The 18,980-nt window shown below is 54.8% G+C and overlaps 3 protein-coding genes across 3 annotated transcripts; 1 reads left to right on the top strand and 2 right to left on the bottom strand.

Moving 5' to 3' along the window:
• Nucleotides 1–380: 380 nt before the first annotated feature.
• On the bottom strand, nucleotides 381–1,975 carry LOC103529726 (mid1-interacting protein 1-B). The gene is made up of 2 exons (XM_008495204.2): nucleotides 1,509–1,975; nucleotides 381–749 (listed from the first exon to the last, which is right to left on the bottom strand). The coding sequence occupies exon 1, from the start codon at nucleotides 1,918–1,920 to the stop codon at nucleotides 1,534–1,536; it is 387 nt and encodes a 128-aa protein (XP_008493426.1). The 5' UTR covers nucleotides 1,921–1,975; the 3' UTR covers nucleotides 381–749; nucleotides 1,509–1,533.
• Nucleotides 1,976–5,292: 3,317 nt separating this feature from the next.
• Nucleotides 5,293–6,466, bottom strand: LOC115598506 (thyroid hormone-inducible hepatic protein-like). Its single transcript, XM_030452845.1, has 2 exons — nucleotides 5,961–6,466; nucleotides 5,293–5,673 (listed from the first exon to the last, which is right to left on the bottom strand). The coding sequence occupies exon 1, from the start codon at nucleotides 6,387–6,389 to the stop codon at nucleotides 5,979–5,981; it is 411 nt and encodes a 136-aa protein (XP_030308705.1). The 5' UTR covers nucleotides 6,390–6,466; the 3' UTR covers nucleotides 5,293–5,673; nucleotides 5,961–5,978.
• Nucleotides 6,467–13,769: 7,303 nt separating this feature from the next.
• Nucleotides 13,770–14,932, top strand: LOC103529727 (thyroid hormone-inducible hepatic protein). Its single transcript, XM_008495206.2, is given in 3 exon segments — nucleotides 13,770–13,919; nucleotides 13,921–14,265; nucleotides 14,552–14,932. Coding segments are annotated over 2 exon segments (408 nt in total). The 5' UTR covers nucleotides 13,770–13,838; the 3' UTR covers nucleotides 14,248–14,265; nucleotides 14,552–14,932.
• The last annotated feature ends 4,048 nt before the right edge of the window (nucleotides 14,933–18,980 follow it).

The following is an 18,980-nucleotide window of genomic DNA, read 5'->3' as shown; positions in this document are numbered from 1 at the left end:
TGGGCCAAAGGAAGGGATGTGCAGGTTCCACTTGGGTTTGGGAGCTGAGAACTTGGGAGGTCAGGAGAGGAGAGGCTGATGGGCAAGGGAAAAGAAGGATGCTGGGTAGCAGGTTGGGATCCCAGCACAGGTTGATGGGCAAGGGAAAAGAAGGATGCTAGGGAACAGGTTGGGATCCCAGCACAGGTTTCTGGTAAGCTTACACCAAGCTTTTTCAAGGTGTGAGTGCCAGAGAGATGGAGGAACATCCAACCCAACACAAACCCAATTCCTGTGCCCTGCCAGAGGAAACCAGATTTGCTGGAGCATGACCTCAGTGGCCAAGGTCCCCCCAGTCTCATGGGCTGGGAGAGAGCAGCTGGTAGGTAACACAGGACACATTTGCACAAGGATTTGTGTTTCATTTCAGATCAGCCTTTGGAAGCTGTTATATTGTCAGAGAGACTGGTTTGGAAAAGGGGGTTAGGCACACGCAGAAAAAAAAGAAAAAAAACAAAAAAATGTGCATGGCTTCAAAGTTACAGATGCCTTTTACAAAGCAAAAACCACAAAACACTCATTTCTGCCCCGCAGAAATCCCCCTGGGACAGTGGTGAAATGAAGCAGCAAGGATGGTGGTGGTGGGATCTGACACGGGGCAGCTCAGATGGTTCAGGCAGTGCCCAGCTCTGCGCTGCTCACGAAGGACGTTCCCTGGTGGGACTTGGCACAGGAGGAAATGTGCTGCTGGGCTGCATGCAACAGACACCCTGTGGGGATAATGAACATGGTTTGGCCAAGATGTCCTCATTTCTGGCTGTGTTTCCTCCAGTACAAGGGTTAATTCTTCAGACTCCCTGTTTTTGCTCCCTGGTTGCTGTTGCCTCTCTGCACTCTCTGTTTCACTACAAGGACCTTGTTTGTGAGCCCCCTCTCTGGTGTGGCACACAGATTTCTTCCCAAGAGAAGAAATCTCTTTCTTCCAAGAGATAAAAAGTCCCAGCAGCACAGAGGATGGGTTTGCTTCCCAGGCTACGGGAAGAGTAAAATGTCTGAGCTGTTTGAGGGTGATGTGTCAAATGTGTAAACCTGAAAGTGCCAAATTGCTGCCTAAGAAGGACTCTCTTGCATTTTCAACCAAAGAAGAAGGAGAAACAGATGGAGCACCAGTGTCTGGCAGCTCCTGGGGTCTAGAGCTCAGGGGTCTCCAATTACCCATCCCTTTGGTCTCTGGCACTTTTTGTGTCTGCCCAGCAGCAGCAAGAGAGCCTACACTGTGAGTGAGGGTGTCTTGGAGACAGTGTGGGAGCTCACAAAGTGACCTTTGCTTGATGACACATTGTGCAGCAGTGAACAACTGAGAAAGACAAATCCAGGAGGATGTACCTGTTGAGCAGCGCAGTACAGGCTCATAACTCCTGGGATCTGAACACATTACAAACATTGGGAAGCCACCCAGCTGGTGGGGTGAGGGGACAACCTATGTTACCCCCCACTCAGCTCCTCCTTGGTGCTACCCCGGGTCTTACCTCAGAGGATGAGGATGGAGGCTCACTAGCTAGAATGGTCATCAGTGAGGTGGATCTCCTCCAGGATCTGGCTGTACCTTCGGGTCAGGGCTTTGGTGTTTTTGGTAAGGTCAGTCAGGACTTGCTGCAAGCCATTGACGTGGTGGGACAGGCGTTCTTCCAGGTTGCTGTCTGTGTCCTCAGCTGAGACGGTGTCGTCGTCGGTGTCGCCGTGGCTCTGGTCGGTGACAGAGGCCAGGCCTTTCTCCACCACAGGTTTGATGGATTTGAGGAGCTGGTAGCGCTCATAGAGGTCCGTGTTGCCTCCTGTGGCCGGGTCTGCCCCTTCCTGCTCTGGGAAGACTCCTCGGAGCAGGCTGGGGAACATCACCTCCTGCTCCATCTTCTCGGTAGCTGAGAGGTACTGCTCCATGGCTTGGCTCTTCTGGGCTCCTCTGGGTTTGCTGCCTTGTCTCTATCCCTGCCCAGGGCTTTTTATGTGCTGCTGGGGCACCTCCCTCCTCTGCTGTCCTCTCCTGTGTGCACCAATCCAGGCTGGATATCCGTGGGGGTGGGCTTGGCTGCAGCCCAGCTGGGGTTCAGCCATGCAGTGTCCCTGGCTCTCTGCAATCTCCCCTGGCCCAGACTCCCCACAGCCTTTGCCCGAGCTGGACAGGGGTCCCACTGCATCCCCCTGCCAGGAGTGGGATGGTGGGGAGGGAAGGTGGCTCCCCCGTCTCATCACCACAGGCAGCACCACAGGAAAGGTGCCTTGAATTAGGCAGTGTTGAAAAGGGAGAAAGGAGACCAAGTCATGGGATTTTCTGGAGATGGGGGAGTCCTCCAGAAGCCCTGTGTGGCCATCCTCCTTCGTCAGGGATGCTCTGAGGGTGTCCCATGGCCCCACCTTGGCCAGCAGCTTTGATAACAACCTCTGGTGAAAGGTGATAATGAAGAGGTGAGACTTGTGTGAAGGGTGTTTGTCCCAGACTGGTTGTGTTAAGGATGAAGATGGTGATCAGCTGGATTAAGCAGTGACCAGGGAATCATAAAAGGGACTTTGAAAACCAAGCAGCTGAGAGGATTCCTCTGAGCCTTTTCTTCTCCAGGTGCCAGTCCAAGCTCAAACAGCTTCTCTTGAATGTGGAAGATGCTCCAGTTCCTTCAACATCTTTGTGGCCCTTCATTGGACTCTCTGCAGTATGTCCAGGTCTTTCTTGTACTGCTGACCCAGACTGGACCCAAGTCCTAGATATGTCCCACCAGGGCTGAGCAGTACAGAAGGGTCCCCTCTTTCCATCTCCTCCCAGGAGGCTGGTGGCCATCTTCACCCTGAGGATGCTTTTCTGTCTCATATCCTACCTAGCTAAGGTGGGAGCCAGATGTGAGGTGTGCAGGTGTTAATTTTGGGGTGCTTTTCCCTAAGTGCCTTCAGGAGCAGGTGAAAGGCAGCAGCCAGAGCACCCCAAATCCACAGGCAGGAGTGCAGGCAGAGAAGAGGGTGGGTGATGGCAGCCCATGCATCCATGGGGCTGTGTGATGAGGACTTTTTGACACAAGCCAGAGAAGTTTGTTTGGGTTTTATTGTTTATTTTTGTGTTGAAACCTTGCTTTATCTCTTGTCTCCCTGGTCCTGACCCCCATACCCAGGCCACAGCATTCTGCTTAATTTGGTGTCATCTAACAAAAACCTGCATAAACTTTTTTACATAAACTTGCAAATAAACCTGCAAACCCCTGATTGGCTCCAACCCTGTGAAGGGGGAAATGTCTCTCCCCGTGGTGCCGGTGTCCCGGGAGCTTTTCCAGGGCAGTGTGGAGCCAGCATCCCCCTGCCAGGCTGGAGCAGGCCTGAGCTGCCCCGGCTGCACTCCTCCTGCCAGGCAGGGACCAGCGTGGGGTTTGTCAAGGTCAAAGACCTCTTCTGTGGCCACCTCGTGTCTCTTATCAGCCATGTGCAAGAGTGGTGGCCAGCAGCAGGGCAGTGTCAGGGCTTGCTGCAGCCCGGGGCAGCGTGATGCAACGCCTGCGAGCGGAGCAGCAGCACTTTCCTCTGGCACAGCCCGGGCTCGGGGCCGCCTGGCCAGACGGCGCCTCGCAGAGAGCTGCCCACAAGTCCTCGGTGTGTCCTTCCAGCTGTCCCACGTCAGAGAGATTTTCTGGGAATGTCTTGCATCCCCTGGCATTCGTGTTCAACAGTGGTGAGGAGCGCATCACCCAATGTCCTGCTCCCGTGGTTCCCTGGGGCACCCCAAAACTCTCCACTTGCTGAGCTCACTGCCAAAGCCAAAATCCATTGCTGGAGGTAACTGCAGGTCTCTCTTCAATGTCTCCCTCACTGGGACCATTATCTCCTCATGAAGTCACAGCTCTTTCAGATCCAGCCATATAAATTCCCAGAGGGGCATCACCTCCTCCATGGCCCTCCCCTCAGTAGGAACCTAATGTCCCTCCATTCCTCATCGTTCATCAGCTGGCACTGCCATCAAGCACAGTGACAGAGGAGCAGCACAAGGGGGGGTTGGGGACCTCATACACATCCTGCAGCTCTACTTGTGTCCTACTCTGGGCTACTGCATCCAAACTTGAGGTGGCATTGCACTGGGGACAGCTCATGTCTCTCCCAGTATCCCCCTGATGCTCCATTTTCTCTGGATAAGAGAAGGCTGCAACCTTGCCAAGGTTGAGCACCTGCTGCAAAGCTCTCACATTAGTGGGGTTGTGATGGGGGTTGTGTTTGAGCAGAGTTTGGATGATTTGGTCCTTGGCAGCTGTTTTGTAGAAGAGGAAGAATTTTGGGTGGTGGTGCAAGGAGATCCTGAGGTCTCTGCAGCTGCAGTCCTGGTGTTAGGGCAAGCCTCCCCCCAGCCTCCCATCCTCTGGGGAAGCCCGAGCTCAGACACAGCATGGGAAGGGGTACACATCTCCCCACACATGTGTCCATGAGTGTCCCAACTTGATCCCTGGCACTTCTTCTTGCTCCATCCATCCAGACCCTGTTTCAGGTGTTGGAAGGCTCCAAATCCAGCCCCCAGCCCCACTGGAGAGGTCTCTGCCATCCGTCCAGAGCTTCCTGTTTGGATAGGAAACTGAGCTCCCTGACCCTGTTACAAGAAAGACATGGATGTGCTGGAATGTGTCCGGAGAAGGGCCAGGAAGGTGATCAGAGGGCTGGAGCACCTCTGCTGTGAAGACAGACTGAGAGATTTGGGGCTGTTCAGTGTGGAGAGGAGAAGGCTCTGAGGAGCCCTTATTGTGGCCTTCCAGTACCTGAAGGGGGCTACAAGGAAGCTGTGGAGGGACTTTTTAGGAGGTCAGGGAGTGATAGGACATGGGGGAATGGAATCAACCTAGAGGAGGGGAGATTTAGATTAGATATTAGGAAGAAATTTTTCACCATGAGAGTGGTGAGACCCTGGCACAGTTTGCCCAGAGAGGTGGTGGGAGCCCCATCCCTGGAAGTTTTTAAGGCCAGGCTGAATGGGGCTCTGAGAGGTGGTGGGAGGTGTCCCTGGACATTGCAGGGGGGTTGGACCTTTATGATCTTAAACATCCATTCCAACCCTGAAAATTCTATGATTCTGTGAACCTGTGGGACATGTTCATGCACATAGCAGGGGGTTAGAGTACATGGCTTCTCCAAAGTCCTTTCCAAAGCATTCAGGGTCTCCTGATTCTTTCTCCCTTCACCTTCCCCATCCCTGCACTGCAAAGTTCCCTCCCAGCACAACCCGAGTCCTCCTGCCCCACGCCTGGGCACTCCCTGAGGACACCAGGCAGAGGAAAGCACCACCCAGACAACAGCTTCTCAGGGATGGTTTTATTAGCAAAACTTGGGGAAAAGGCCCTCCGAGTCCAGGTACCAGCTGGAAAAGGGCTGGGCAGTCCCAGGGGAAGCTTGGAGGTTGGGGCCACCCAGCAACGTCACCACCTTTGTGCTGCTCTTTGAAAATAAAGAGGAGGGCACGAGGGGTGCAGTCCAATGGACCTCCCAGCAGGAGCAGATGCTTCTTCCTATGAGGATAAGGTGCCATCTGGGTCTCCAGTGGTTGCAGCCATCACCGAGGTTCCAGTGGTTCCAGTGCTGGGAGATCAGCTGCCAGGGTGTGGGTTGGCTGAGTGGGCCTGGGGCCTGTGATGGGTCAGCCATGGGGATGTCCTCTCTGGGGTGTCACCAGCAGCCATCCTGCAACAGCAGCTGCTGTTACCCACAAAGCTCTTCCCAGGGAGAGCCCAGCTCAGCCAGGTCCATAGAGCCTGAACCCCTTGGAGGCTGTGCACAGAGGGAGGGGCTGAGTCCCCTCCACCAGCAGCATGGCCATGGGGATGTGCAGTGTTTAAGCAGGGGACAGCTTTTTTTCCCAGTACCTAACTCAGTCTGCAGTGTGGGAGAGCTGCCCAGGGACTGTGCCCACCCCCACTTTGTCCCTGTGCCCCTCCCTTTTGTCCCCATTCCCCCCACACAGCTCCTACCTGGTGGCTGTGGCAGGGTCACCAGCTGGGCTGGCCCTCGGTGGGGCTGATCTGCTCCAGGATCTGGCTGTACCGTCGGGTCAGGGCATTGGTGTCCCTGGTGAGGTGGGTGAGGACCTGCTGCAAGCCGGAGAGGTGGTGGGACAGGCGCCTCTCCAGCTGAGCATCCACAGGGTCCTCACTGTCATTGTCATCTGAGGCAGCATCGGCGTCGGCATCGGTGTCACCGTGGCTCTGGTCGGTGACAGAGGCCAGGCCTTTCTCCACCACAGGTTTGATGGCCTTGAGGAGCTGGTAGCGCTCATAGAGGTCTGTGTTGCCTCCCGTGGCTGGGTCTGCCCCCTCCTCCTGTGGGAAGACTCCTCGGAGCAGGCTGGGGAACATCACCTCCTGCTCCATCTTCTGGGTGGCTGAGAAGTACTGCTCCATGGCTCTGCTCTCACCACTCTGCTCACAGTGCTGCTCTGGGCTCTTCTGCCTTTGCTGCCTGCTCCCTGTCCCTGCCCCACGGCTTTTTATGTGCTGCAGAAGTACCTCCCTTCTCTACTGTCCTCTGCTCTCCTGCCTGTCCTGGGCAGGGCTGGACATCCCTGGGGCCAGGCTTGGCTGCAGCCCAGCTGGGCTTTGGAGAGCATCACCTCTGCCCCCCCCTCACTGCCCTCGGAGGACATTGAGCAAGTCCCTGTCCACAGTTGCTGAGCTCTGGAAAATTCCTCTGGGAATGGGATGCACTCTGGGCTCCTATGGTCACATTGGTGACCAGCAGCTGGGTTTTCCAGAAACATCCCCGTCCCCTGGGCTCCCCTCCCCCTGGCATGGGGACACAAACAATCTCCTGCCCCCACACTCTGGTACTCTCGTGGCAGGACATGGAGCTGTCTCTGTCTCTGTCTCTGTCTCTGTCTCTGTCTCTGTCTCTGTCTCTGTCTCTGTCTCTGTCTCTGTCTCTGTCGTCTCTGTCTCTGCTCATGGGGGAGGATGGACAGGGCCCCCATCCTGGGGCCAATGGCATTGCTGGGCAACAGCCAACACTGCCTGTCCCCGTGTGTCCTTGTTGTGTGTGGCAATACCCAAAAAAATGTCCTATTTTGGGAATGGCCGTGAGGTCTCTTGTCCCTTTTGCAACCCTCGGTGCTGGCAGGTCTCCCACTGCTCCTCACCATGTCCCAGCCAGGTGCAGATGCTTCCACCCACCTTCTTCTTCCCCAGCCTGTCCCTGCCACCCTTCTTGTCACTTGCCAGGTGCTCTGGGGTCTCTGGGTGTCCTGCCATGGGGTTCAGCATTGTACCAAGGTGTGCTGCTGGCCCCGTGCAGGCACCGGCCAAGGAGCTTGGCCATGATGTGGGTCTGGGACATTGTGGAAATGCTGGAAATGAAATGACATCTCCAGGCTCCTGGGGCAGAGGGACACAGGGACACTGCACCCCCCTGCTGCTCCCTTTTTGCTTTGACTTGGTCCTTCCAAGTCACCTCAGCAAGGGCAGCAGCAGCAGGCCAGAGGATGGCAGTGCTCTGCAGTCCCAGGTTTCTCCCCAGCTCCCTATCCCTGGGATGTGAATCCCAAGGGGACAGTAATCCCATCAGCCAGAAATGGGTCCCCCACTGGGTCCAACACATCCCTCATGTCCTGCTGAAGGGCCCAATCTCTTTTCAGAGGTACCCAGTAATAGGACAAGTAATAATAAGTTTAAGCTCCAAGATAGGAAGTTCCACCTCAGCATGAGCAGAAACTTCTTCACTGTGAGGGTGACAGAGCTGCCCAGAGAGGTTCTGAAGTCTCCTTCTCTGGAGGCTTTCAAAACCCACCTGGATGCATCCCTGTGTGACCTACACTGCCTGGTCCTGCCCTGGCAGAGGGATTGGACTTGATGATCACTCCAGATCCCTTCCAAACCGGAACATTCTGGGATCCCATAGCAGAGGCTGTGGAGAGCTGCCAGCACCATCAGCCATGTCAGGAGCAATGGGAGGGAAGCTGGGGCTGGAGACTGGCACAGCCAATTTGGGGCTACTGCAGGGCTGAGGTGGGCTGAAATGGGGTACCCAGCCCTGGCTGGGGCATGGGAGGGGGTTCTCAGGGCCATTGGGACCTCCAGGAGGGGCAGTGATATCCTTGGGTCTCTGCAACTACAGTCGCATCCTTGGGCAAGCCTCCCCACAATCTGCTCTCCTCCTGCAGATCCCATCCCCAGACATGTCTCATGTGGGAAATGTCACCACACACACAGTTCCAGGTGTCCCCATCTTGTCCCACGCACCTCCTGCTGTCACATGTCTCCATGTTCAGGGAAAACAAGTTCAAGAAAAGTGTAGATGTGGTACTTCAGGACAAGGTTGAGGTGGCATGGTCTTGTATGGTTGACAGTTGGACTCATTGATCTTTGAGGTCTTTTCCAACCTTAATGTCAATCTCCAACGTTAATGATTTCAAGATTCCCCCTCGAAGTGTTCAAGGCAAGATAGGATGAGGCCTGGAACAACCTGGTGAAGAAGAAGGTGTCCCTGCCCACGGTAGGGCTGGTGGAAAATGATTACTTTACAGATCCCTTCCAACTCAAATCATTCTATGAGTCTATATCCCTCCATGGCACCTCCAAAACACAGAGGACCAAGGTGCCACATCCCTGTTCCTTGCTGTCCCTTGCCCATGGCAAGTGCAGTGGTGTTTTGGAAACATGGGAGGAGCCCAGAGGCTGATGTGACAAATTGCTGGAAGCACCCCTGCTTCCAATGCTGGCCCTGCCTCTGGCCAAGGACAAGTAGATATGGGAAGCTGGATGTGCCTCTGGGAGTGACATATTCAAGCAAGGGAGAAGAAAAGTTAAAAAACATAAAAAGAGACAGAGGAGAGCAGAGGAGAGAGAGAAGGAGAAAGGAGAGAAAGAAAAGAGAAGAGAAGAGAAGAGAAGAGAAGAGAAGAGAAGAGAAGAGAAGAGAAGAGAAGAGAAGAGAAGAGAAGAGAAGAGAAGAGAAGAGAAGAAGAGAAGAGAAGAGAAGAGAAGAGAAGAGAAGAGAAGAGAGAAGAGGTGCGAGCAAGCAATGCAAGAACAAAGACACCAAGGTCAGAGAAGAAGGAGAGGGAGAAGTTGCCTGAGCAGAGATTTCCTTGCAGCCCATGGTGAGATGGCAGCTGTCCCCCTGAAAGCCAGGGAGGAGCTGTCCCTGAAGCAGCACTGTGAAGCAGTCCTGTAAGGACCACAGTGAGAGGGATTTGTAGCCCCTGAAGTGTCCCAGGGGGGCAGCTGTGAAGCTGCAGCCTGTGCAGGATCCCAGAGAGGGGCAGATGTGGCTCTGCAGCCCTGGAGGATGCTGCACCAGAGGAGGTGACTGTTCCTGAAGCAGCTGTGACTCTGTGGGCAGCCTGGGCTGGAGCAGTTCCTGAGGGACTGCACCCCATGGGAGGGACTCATGTTCCAGGTGTTCCTGAAGGACTCTCTGGCATGAGAGGGACCTGAGATGGAGCTGAGGAGGAATGTGAGGAGTCCTTCCCCTGGGGAGGAAGGAGCAGCAGAACCAACATGTGGGGAACTGACCCTGAACCCCACTGCCCATCCCCTGTGCCCTGAGGGGAGAAGGGAGGGCTGGGAGTGGGAGATATTAAGACCTAGTCATGTTTTCTCTTTCTCCTGGTAGATTAAACCAGGGTTTTCTTCTCTTCAAGTGGAGTCTGTCTGGTTTTGCTGGTTACTGCAACTGGGGAGTGAAATCCCTCCTGTCCTTGTGTCACTGTAGGAACCTTTGTAGGAACCTCCCTGTCCCACAGTGGGAGGTGAGCAAGCAGAGGTTGGTAACTAGCTGAGCCTGAGGCGTGCCACCCAGCTGAACCAGGGAGAGGTGAAGATGCTGGTTTGGAGATGTCCCTGTGGGCTAAGGAGGGACCTCATGTCCTGCGGAGCTGTGTCACCAAGGACCCTCCCAGGGGCTGTCCCTGGGGGAAAGGACATCTCACAGCACAGCTTGGTGACTGTCCCCAGGTGCTACAGACCCAGATGTCCTCCATGAACTGCAGAGTGAAGCTGCAGCCCCAGGGTGCATGCAGTCCCCTCTGCCCACCCTGGGGGTTGTACTGGGACATCCCCCATCCACCACTCACCAGTGCCATGGTGGTCCAGACCCTGATGTGGCCACGCTCCCTGCTGCTGCCTGCACAGGGCCAGGAGCACCCACACACCATGGGCTCCATGGCAGGACACTCAGAGACCATGAGGAAAGGAGGGGTGGTGGGAACAGGTTGAGAAGGCAGAAGGAAGGCAGCAGTGTGGGCACTTGGCGGGGACCTTGGTGGGGAGTGGGAGAGCTGCCACTGCTGGGGTTTGCAAAAAGGACAAAGACCTCGTGGCCTTTCCCCAAATAGAACAACCTTCCAGGATTGCCACACACCACGGGGACACATGGGGAGGGACAGTGGTGGCCATGGCCCCAGCTGTGCTCTCTGACAAGGACAGGGGCTATGAGGGAGGTGGTGGCCCTGTCCATGCTCCCCTGTTGGGTGGCAGCTGAGTGTCACAGGAGTTTTCATTCACAGCATTTATCCCATCTCTCTCCCCAGCACCTCACTCCAGGACCCCATTTGAGCCCCAAATGGCAACACATCCCCAGTGAGATGTTACACACTGGCAGCTGCCACCATCTGCAGCTCAAATACTGTGGACAGGGGTTGCTCAATGTCCTCAGAGGGTTCACATCTCAAGCACATGACATGAACTCCCTGGGGGTCTCAATGGCCCTGAGAACCCTCTCCCATGCCAGTGGGACTGTCTGTGCCAGTCTCCAGCCTCAGCTTCCCTCCCATTGCTCCCAACATGGCTGATGGTGCTGGCAGCTCTCCTCAGGGCACAGGGGATGGGCAGGGGGGTTCAGAGTCAGTTCCCCACATGTTGGTTCTGCTGCTCCTTCCTCCCCAGGGGAAGGACTCCTCACATTCCTCCTCAGCTCCATCTCAGGTCCCTCTCATGCCAGAGAGTCCTTCAGGAACACCTGGAACATGAGTCCCTCCCATGGGGTGCAGTCCCTCAGGAACTGCTCCAGCCCAGGCTGCCCACAGAGTCACAGCTGCTTCAGGAACAGTCACCTCCTCTGGTGCAGCATCCTCCAGGGCTGCAGAGCCACATCTGCCCCTCTCTGGGATCCTGCACAGGCTGCAGCTTCACAGCTGCCCCCCTGGGACACTTCAGGGGCTACAAATCCCTCTCACTGTGGTCCTTACAGGACTGCTTCACAGTGCTGCTTCAGGGACAGCTCCTCCCTGGCTTTCAGGGGGACAGCTGCCATCTCACCATGGGCTGTAAGGAAATCTCTGCTCAGGCAACTTCTCCCTCTCCTTCTTCTCTTACCTTGGTGTCTTTGCTCTTGCATTGCTTGCTCGCAGCTCTTCTCTCTCTTCTCTTCTCTTCTCTTCTCTTCTCTTCTCTTCTCTTCTCTTCTCTTCTCTTCTCTTCTCTTCTCTTCTCTTCTCTTCTTTCTTTCTCTCCTTTCTCTCCTTTCTCTCCTCTCCTCTGCTCTCCTCTGTCTCTTTTTATGTTTTTTAACTTTTCTTCTCCCTTGCTTGAATATGTCACTCCCAGAGGCACATCCAGCTTCCCATATCTACTTGTCCTTGGCCAGAGGCAGGGCCAGCATTGGAAGCAGGGGTGCTTCCAGCAACTTGTCACATCAGCCACCTCTGGGCTCCCCTCATGTTTCCAAAACACCACTGCACTTGCCATGGGCAAGGGACAGCAAGGAACAGGGATGTGGAACCTTGGTCCTCTGTGTTTTGGAGGTGCCATGGAGGGATATAGACTCATAGAATGATTTGAGTTGGAAGGGATCTGTAAAGTAATCATTTTCCACCAGCCCTACCGTGGGCAGGGACACCTTCTTCTTCACCAGGTTGTTCCAGGCCTCATCCTATCTTGCCTTGAACACTTCGAGGGGGAATCTTGAAATCATTAACGTTGGAGATTGACATTAAGGTTGGAAAAGACCTCAAAGATCAATGAGTCCAACTGTCAACCATACAAGACCATGCCACCTCAACCTTGTCCTGAAGTACCACATCTACACTTTTCTTAAACATGGAGGGAGGCTATGACAGGAGGAGGTGCGTGGGACAAGATGGGGACACCTGGGACTGTGTGTGTGGTGACATTTCCCACATGAGACATGTCTGGGGATGGGATCTGCAGGAGGAGAGCAGATTGTGGGGAGGCTTGCCCAAGGATGCTACTGTGGTTGCAGAGACCCAAGGATATCACTGCCCCTCCTGGAGGTCCCAATGGCCCTGAGAACCCCCTCCCATGCCCCAGCCAGGGCTGGGTACCCCATTTCAGCCCACCTCAGCCCTGCAGTAGCCCCAAATTGGCTGTGCCAGTCTCCAGCCCCAGCTTCCCTCCCATTGCTCCTGACATGGCTGATGGTGCTGGCAGCTCTCCACAGCCTCTGCTATGGGATCCCAGAATGTTCTGGTTTGGAAGGGATCTGGAGTGATCATCAAGTCCAATCCCTCTGCCAGGGCAGGACCAGGCAGTGTAGGTCACACAGGGATGCATCCAGGTGGGTTTTGAAAGCCTCCAGAGAAGGAGACTTCAGAACCTCTCTGGGCAGCTCTGTCACCCTCACAGTGAAGAAGTTTCTGCTCATGCTGAGGTGGAACTTCCTATCTTGGAGCTTAAACTTATTATTACTTGTCCTGTTACTGGGTACCTCTGAAAAGAGATTGGGCCCTTCAGCAGGACATGAGGGCTGCAGGGGACCCATTGTTGGCTGTTGGGATGATTGTCCCCTTGGGATTCACATCCCAGGGATAGGGAGCTGGGGAGAAACCTGGGACTGCAGAGCACTGCCATCCTCTGGCCTGCTGCTGCTGCCCTTGCTGAGGTGGCTTGGAAGGACCAAGTCAAAGGAGAAAGGGAGCAGCAGGGGGGTGTAGTGTCCCTGTGTCCCTCTGCCCCAGGAGCCTGGATATGTCATTTCATTTCCAGCATTCCCACAATGTCCCAGACACACATTATGGCCAAGCTCCTTGGCCGGTGCCTGCACGGGGCCAGCAGCACACCTTGGTACAATGCTGGACCCCATGGCAGGACACCCAGAGACCCCAGGGGCACCTGGCAAGTGACAAGAAGGGTGGCAGGGACAGGCTGGGGAAGAAGAAGGTGGGTGGAAGCATCTGCACCTGGCTGGGACATGGTGAGGAGCAGTGGGAGACCTGCCAGCACTGAGGGTTGCAAAAGGGACAAGAGACCTCACGGCCATTCCCAAAATAGGACATTTTTTTGGGTATTGCCACACACAACAAGGACACACGGGGACAGGCAGTGTTGGCTGTTGCCCAGCAATGCCATTGGCCCCAGGATGGGGGCCCTGTCCATCCTCCCCCATGAGCAGAGACAGAGACGACAGACACAGAGACAGAGACAGAGACAGAGACAGAGACAGAGACAGAGACAGCTCCATGTCCTGCCACGAGAGTACCAGAGTGTGGGGGCAGGAGATTGTTTGTGTCCCCATGCCAGGGGGAGGGGAGCCCAGGGGACGGGGATGTTTCTGGAAAACCCAGCTGCTGGTCACCAGTCTGACCATAGGAGCCCAGAGTGCATCCCATTCCCAGAGGAATTTTCCAGAGCTCAGCAACTGTGGACAGGGACTTGCTCAATGTCCTCCGAGGGCAGTGAGGGGGGGGCAGAGGTGATGCTCTCCAAAGCCCAGCTGGGCTGCAGCCAAGCCTGGCCCCAGGGATGTCCAGCCCTGCCCAGGACAGGCAGGAGAGCAGAGGACAGTAGAGGAGGGAGGTACTTCTGCAGCACATAAAAAGCCGTGGGGCAGGGACAGGGAGCAGGCAGCAAAGGCAGAAGAGCCCAGAGCAGCACTGTGAGCAGAGTGGTGAGAGCAGAGCCATGGAGCAGTACTTCTCAGCCACCCAGAAGATGGAGCAGGAGGTGATGTTCCCCAGCCTGCTCCGAGGAGTCTTCCACAGGAGGAGGGGCAGACCCGGCCACAGGAGGCAACACAGACCTCTATGAGCGCTACCAGCTCCTCAAGGCCATCAAACCTGTGGTGGAGAAAGGCCTGGCCTCTGTCACCGACCAGAGCCACGGCGACACCGACGCCGACGCCGATGCTGCCTCAGATGACAATGACAGTGAGGACCCTGTGGATGCTCAGCTGGAGAGGCGCCTGTCCCACCACCTCTCCGGCTTGCAGCAGGTCCTCACCCACCTCACCAGGGACACCAATGCCCTGACCCGACGGTACAGCCAGATCCTGGAGCAGATCAGCCCCACCGAGGGCCAGCCCAGCTGGTGACCCTGCCACAGCCACCAGGTAGGAGCTGGGGGGGGAGAACAGGGACACCAGGGAGGGACATGGGTACCAGAGGGGGTGGGCACAGTCCCTGGGCAGCTCTCCCACACTGCAGACTGGGGTGGTACTGGGAAAAAAAAGCTGTCCCCTGCTTAAACACTGCACATCCCCATGGCCATGCTGCTGGTGGAGGGGACTCAGCCCCTCCCTCTGTGCACAGCCTCCAAGGGGTTCAGGCTCTATGGACCTGGCTGAGCTGGGCTCTCCCTGGGAAGAGCTTTGTGGGTAACAGCAGCTGCTGTTGCAGGATGGCTGCTGGTGACACCCCAGAGAGGACATCCCCATGGCTGACCCATCACAGGCCCCAGGCCCACTCAGCCAACCCACACCCTGGCAGCTGATCTCCCAGCACTGGAACCACTGGAACCTCGGCGATGGCTGTAACCACTGGAGACCCAGATGGCACCTTATCCTCATAGGAAGAAGCATCTGCTCCTGCTGGGAGGTCCATTGGACTGCACCCCTCGTGCCCTCCTCTTTATTTTCAAAGAGCAGCACAAAGGTGGTGACGTTGCTGGGTGGCCCCAACCTCCAAGCTTCCCCTGGGACTGCCCAGCCCTTTTCCAGCTGGTACCTGGACTCGGAGGGCCTTTTCCCCAAGTTTTGCTAATAAAACCATCCCTGAGAAGCTGTTGTCCGGGTGGTGCTTACCCCTGCCTGGTGTCCTCAGGGAGTGCCCAGGCGTGGGGCAGGAGGACTCGGGTTGTGCTGGGAGGGAACTTTGCAGTGCAGGGATGGGGAAGGTGAAGGGACAAAGAATCAGAGAGACCCTCAATGCTTTGGAAAGGACTTTGGAGAAGCCATGTACTCTAACCCCCTGTTATGTGCATGAACATGTCCCACAGGTGCACAGAATCATAGAATTTTCAGGGTTGGAATGGATGTTTAAGATCATAAAGGTCCAACCCCCCTGCAATGTCCAGGGACACCTCCCACCAGATCAGGTTGCTCAGAGCCCCATCCAGCCTGGCCTTAAAAACTTCCATGGATGGGGCTCCCACCACTTCTCTGGGCAAACTGTGCCTGGGTCTCACCACTCTCATGGTGAAAAATTTATTCCTAATATCTAATCTAAAACTCCCCTCCTCTAGGTTGATTCCATTCCCCCATGTCCTATCACTCCCTGACATCCTAAAAAGTCCCTCCCCATATTTCTTGTAGCCCCCTTCAGGTACTGGAAGGCCACAATAAGGGCTCCTCAGAGCCTTCTCCTCTCCACACTGAACAGCCCCAACTCTCTCAGTCTGTCTTCACAGCAGAGGTGCTCCAGCCCTCTGATCACCTTCCTGGCCCTTCTCCGGACACATTCCAGTACATCCATGTCTTTCTTGTAACAGGATCAGGGAGCTCAGTTTCCTATCCAAGCAGGAAGCTTTGGAGGGATGGCAGAGACCTCTGCAGTGGGGCTGGGGGCTGGATTTGGAGCCTTCCAACACCTGAAACAGGGTCTGGAAGGATGGAGCAAGAAGAAAGACTGTCCCAGGATCCTTGGGTAAGAGGCAAAGAAATGGGGGGAAGAGTAACAGGAGGTGCCAGAGATGAAGTGGGGACACTCATGGACACGTGTGTGGGGAGATGTTTGCCCCTTTGCATGCTGTGTCTGAGCTCGGGCTTCCCCAGAGGATGGGAGGCTGGGGGGAGGCTTGCCCTAACACCAGGACTGCAGCTGCAGAGACCTCAGGATCTCCTTGCACCACCACCCAAAATTCTTCCTCTTCTACAAAACAGCTGCCAAGGACCAAATCATCCAAACTGTGCTCAAACACAACCCCCATCACAACCCCCCTAAAGTGAGAGCTTTGCAGCAGGTGCTCAACCTTGGCAAGGTTGCAGCCTTCTCTTATCCAGAGAAAATGGAGCATCAGGGGGATACTGGGAGAGACATGAGCTGTCCCCAGTGCAATGCCACCTCAAGTTTGGATGCAGTAGCCCAGAGTAAGACACAAGTAGAGCTGCAGGATGTGTATGAGGTCCCCAACCCCCTGTGCAGCTCCTCTGTCACTGTGCTTGATGGCAGTGCCAGCTGATGAACGATGAGGAATGGAGGGACATTGGGTTCCTACTGAGGGGAGGGCCATGGAGGAGGTGATGCCCCTCTGGGAATTTATATGGCTGGACCTGAAAGAGCTGTGACTTCATGAGGAGATAATGGTCCCAGTGAGGGAGACATTGAAGAGAGACCTGCAGTTACCTCCAGCAATGGATTTTGGCTTTGGCAGTGAGCTCAGCAAGTGGAGAGTTTTGGGGTGCCCCAGGGAACCACGGGAGCAGGACATTGGGTGATGCGGTCCTCACCACTGTTGGACACGAATGCCAGGGGATGCAAGACATTCCCAGAAAATCTCTCTGACGTGGGACAGCTGGAAGGACACGCTGAGGACTTGTGGGCAGCTCTCTGCGAGGCGCTGTCTGGCCAGGCAGCCCCGAGCCCGGGCTGTGCCAGAGGAAAGTGCTGCTGCTCCGCTCGCAGGCGTTGCATCACGCTGCCCCGGGCTGCAGCAAGCCCTGACACTGCCCTGCTGCTGGCCACCACTCTTGCACATGGCTGATAAGAGACACGAGGTGGCCACAGAAGAGGTCTTTGACCTTGACAAACCCCACACCGGTCCCTGCCTGGCAGGAGGAGGGCAGCCAGGGCAGCTCAGGCCTGCTCTGGCCTGGCAGGGGGATGCTGGCTCCACACTGCCCTGGAAAAGCTCCTGGGACACCGGCACCACGGGGAGAGACATTTCCCCCTTCACAGAGTTGAAGTCAATCAGGGGCTTGCAGGTTTCTATCTGGCTGTTGGAAAACACCGAATTCAGCAGAAAGTTGTTACCTGGGCAGGGGGGTCAGAGCCCCATCCAGCCTGGTTTTAAAAACTTCCAGGGATGGGGCTTCTACCACCTCTCTGGGCAACCTGTTCCAGGGTCTCACCACCCTCATGGTGAAGAACTTCTTCCTAACTTCCAATCTAAATCTCCCCTCTTCTAGTTTGGGTCCATTCCCCCAGGTCCTATCACTCCCTGACATCCTTAAAAGTCCCTCACCAATTTCTTGTAGCCCCCTTCAGATACTTGAAGGCCACAATAAGGTCTCAGAAATGGGATGAGGACTCCAGAACTGGACACAGGACTCCAGGTGGGGTCTCAGCAGAGCAGAGCAGAGCAGAGCAGAGCAAAGCAGAGCAGAGGGGGAGAATCCCCTCCCTCAACCACTGTCTGTGTTTTCCCTGATGCTCCCAGGACAGGGTTGGTTTCTGGGCTGCAAGCACACACTGATGGCTCATGTTGAGCTTCTGGTCCAGCACCACCCCCAAGTCCTTCCCCTCAGGGCTTCCCTCAATCCTTTCTCCTCCCAACCTCTATTCCTGCATGGGATTTTCTCCACCCAGGTGCAGAACCTTGCACTTGTTCTTGTTGAACTTGATGCAGTTTGCACTTTCCAAGGCTGTGAAGGTCCCTCTGGATGGAATCCCTTCCATGTTACCAATATGCACAAATCCTGATGGGTGGTGTGGGGAAGATGCCCCTAAGCTCTTCCCAGTGGTGCCCAGTGACAGAAAAAGAACCACTGGGCACAAACTGAAGAGCAGGAAATCCCATCTGAACAGAGGGAAATCTGTTTGTGAACAGGGAACGTGGTCAAGAATTATCTCAGGCTGCCCAGAGAGGTGGTGAAGTCTCCATCATTTGGAGCTATCTGTAACCAAACCAGACTTGATCCTGGGCCACAGCCCAGTTTGAGCAGGGCTGGAATTCCCCCATCACTTTTTAGCCCCACAGATATTCATCTTCCCCTTTATCATAACCTGATTTGAGCAAACATCTTCCACGAGATCAGGCTGCTCTAAGTGCTGTCTAACTTATCCATAACACTTCCAGGGATGGTTGTGTTTACCAGCAGATCCGAGCAGCTCTGAACCTCTGTAGAAACATCACTCAGGAGGAGAACATTCACAGCTGGAGTAGCTTCAGTGTTTTATTTTGCTTTCCCAGCCTTCATCAGGTAAATTTAACTGGAAGTGCTTGAAGCTCCAGGGTTGCTGAGAACCTTGCAGATCCTCAGTGTGTCTGGAACATGTGTGAGTTCAGCACATGGATTCAGGAGCCAACAACCAAGTGAGAAAGAAAAAGGTTGGATCCTGATCCCCAGCAAAGAAAAAGCACCACGAGACTCCAGAACAGAGAAGGGAATTATTTAGGGAGAACATCTATTTTTGTTAGTAGGGCAGAATTAATTTCACAGGAAGATTTTGGCTGCAGTGTCTACAGGGGTTGGTCCAGAGCACAGTAAGGGTCAGGAGAAACACCAGTGAGAAATACAAAGGAGGAATTTCCATACCTGCATTCTGGGTTTGTTAAAGTTATGCTGCATTTTATCCTCATTTACTGCCCAGGTAGAAGTGACATGGATAGAAGGAGCTTAATCAAGTCTACGAGTCATCTTTAATGGAATTAAATAAAGTTTTGTGATGTGAAAATTATGCTCAGAAACAAGAGGCACAACCTCAATTTAAGTTCCAGCATTTTACCTTCTTGAGTAAAATTGATGTCACTACAATAGCTGCTTTAAAAGGAAAAAAAAAGGGATATGGATAGAACAGCATTGAAGTTATTTATATACCTTCTACATATTGACATGTTCTAACTGTTTAACACTAAAAGCTGGAAGTCATACACTGAATTACCCTAACA

The sequence above is a fragment of the Calypte anna genome, chromosome 1, assembly GCF_003957555.1.
Source record: "Calypte anna isolate BGI_N300 chromosome 1, bCalAnn1_v1.p, whole genome shotgun sequence".
Lineage (NCBI taxonomy): Eukaryota > Metazoa > Chordata > Aves > Apodiformes > Trochilidae > Calypte > Calypte anna.
Note: the sequence above shows the minus strand (reverse complement) of the source record. Positions and strands in the feature narration are given on the sequence as shown.

Excerpts from the sequence above, each read along its gene's own strand:
- LOC103529726 (XM_008495204.2), bottom strand. The coding sequence starts at position 1,920 with ATGGAGCAGTACCTCTCAGCTACCGAGAAGATGGAGCAGGAGGTGATG.
- LOC115598506 (XM_030452845.1), bottom strand. The coding sequence starts at position 6,389 with ATGGAGCAGTACTTCTCAGCCACCCAGAAGATGGAGCAGGAGGTGATG.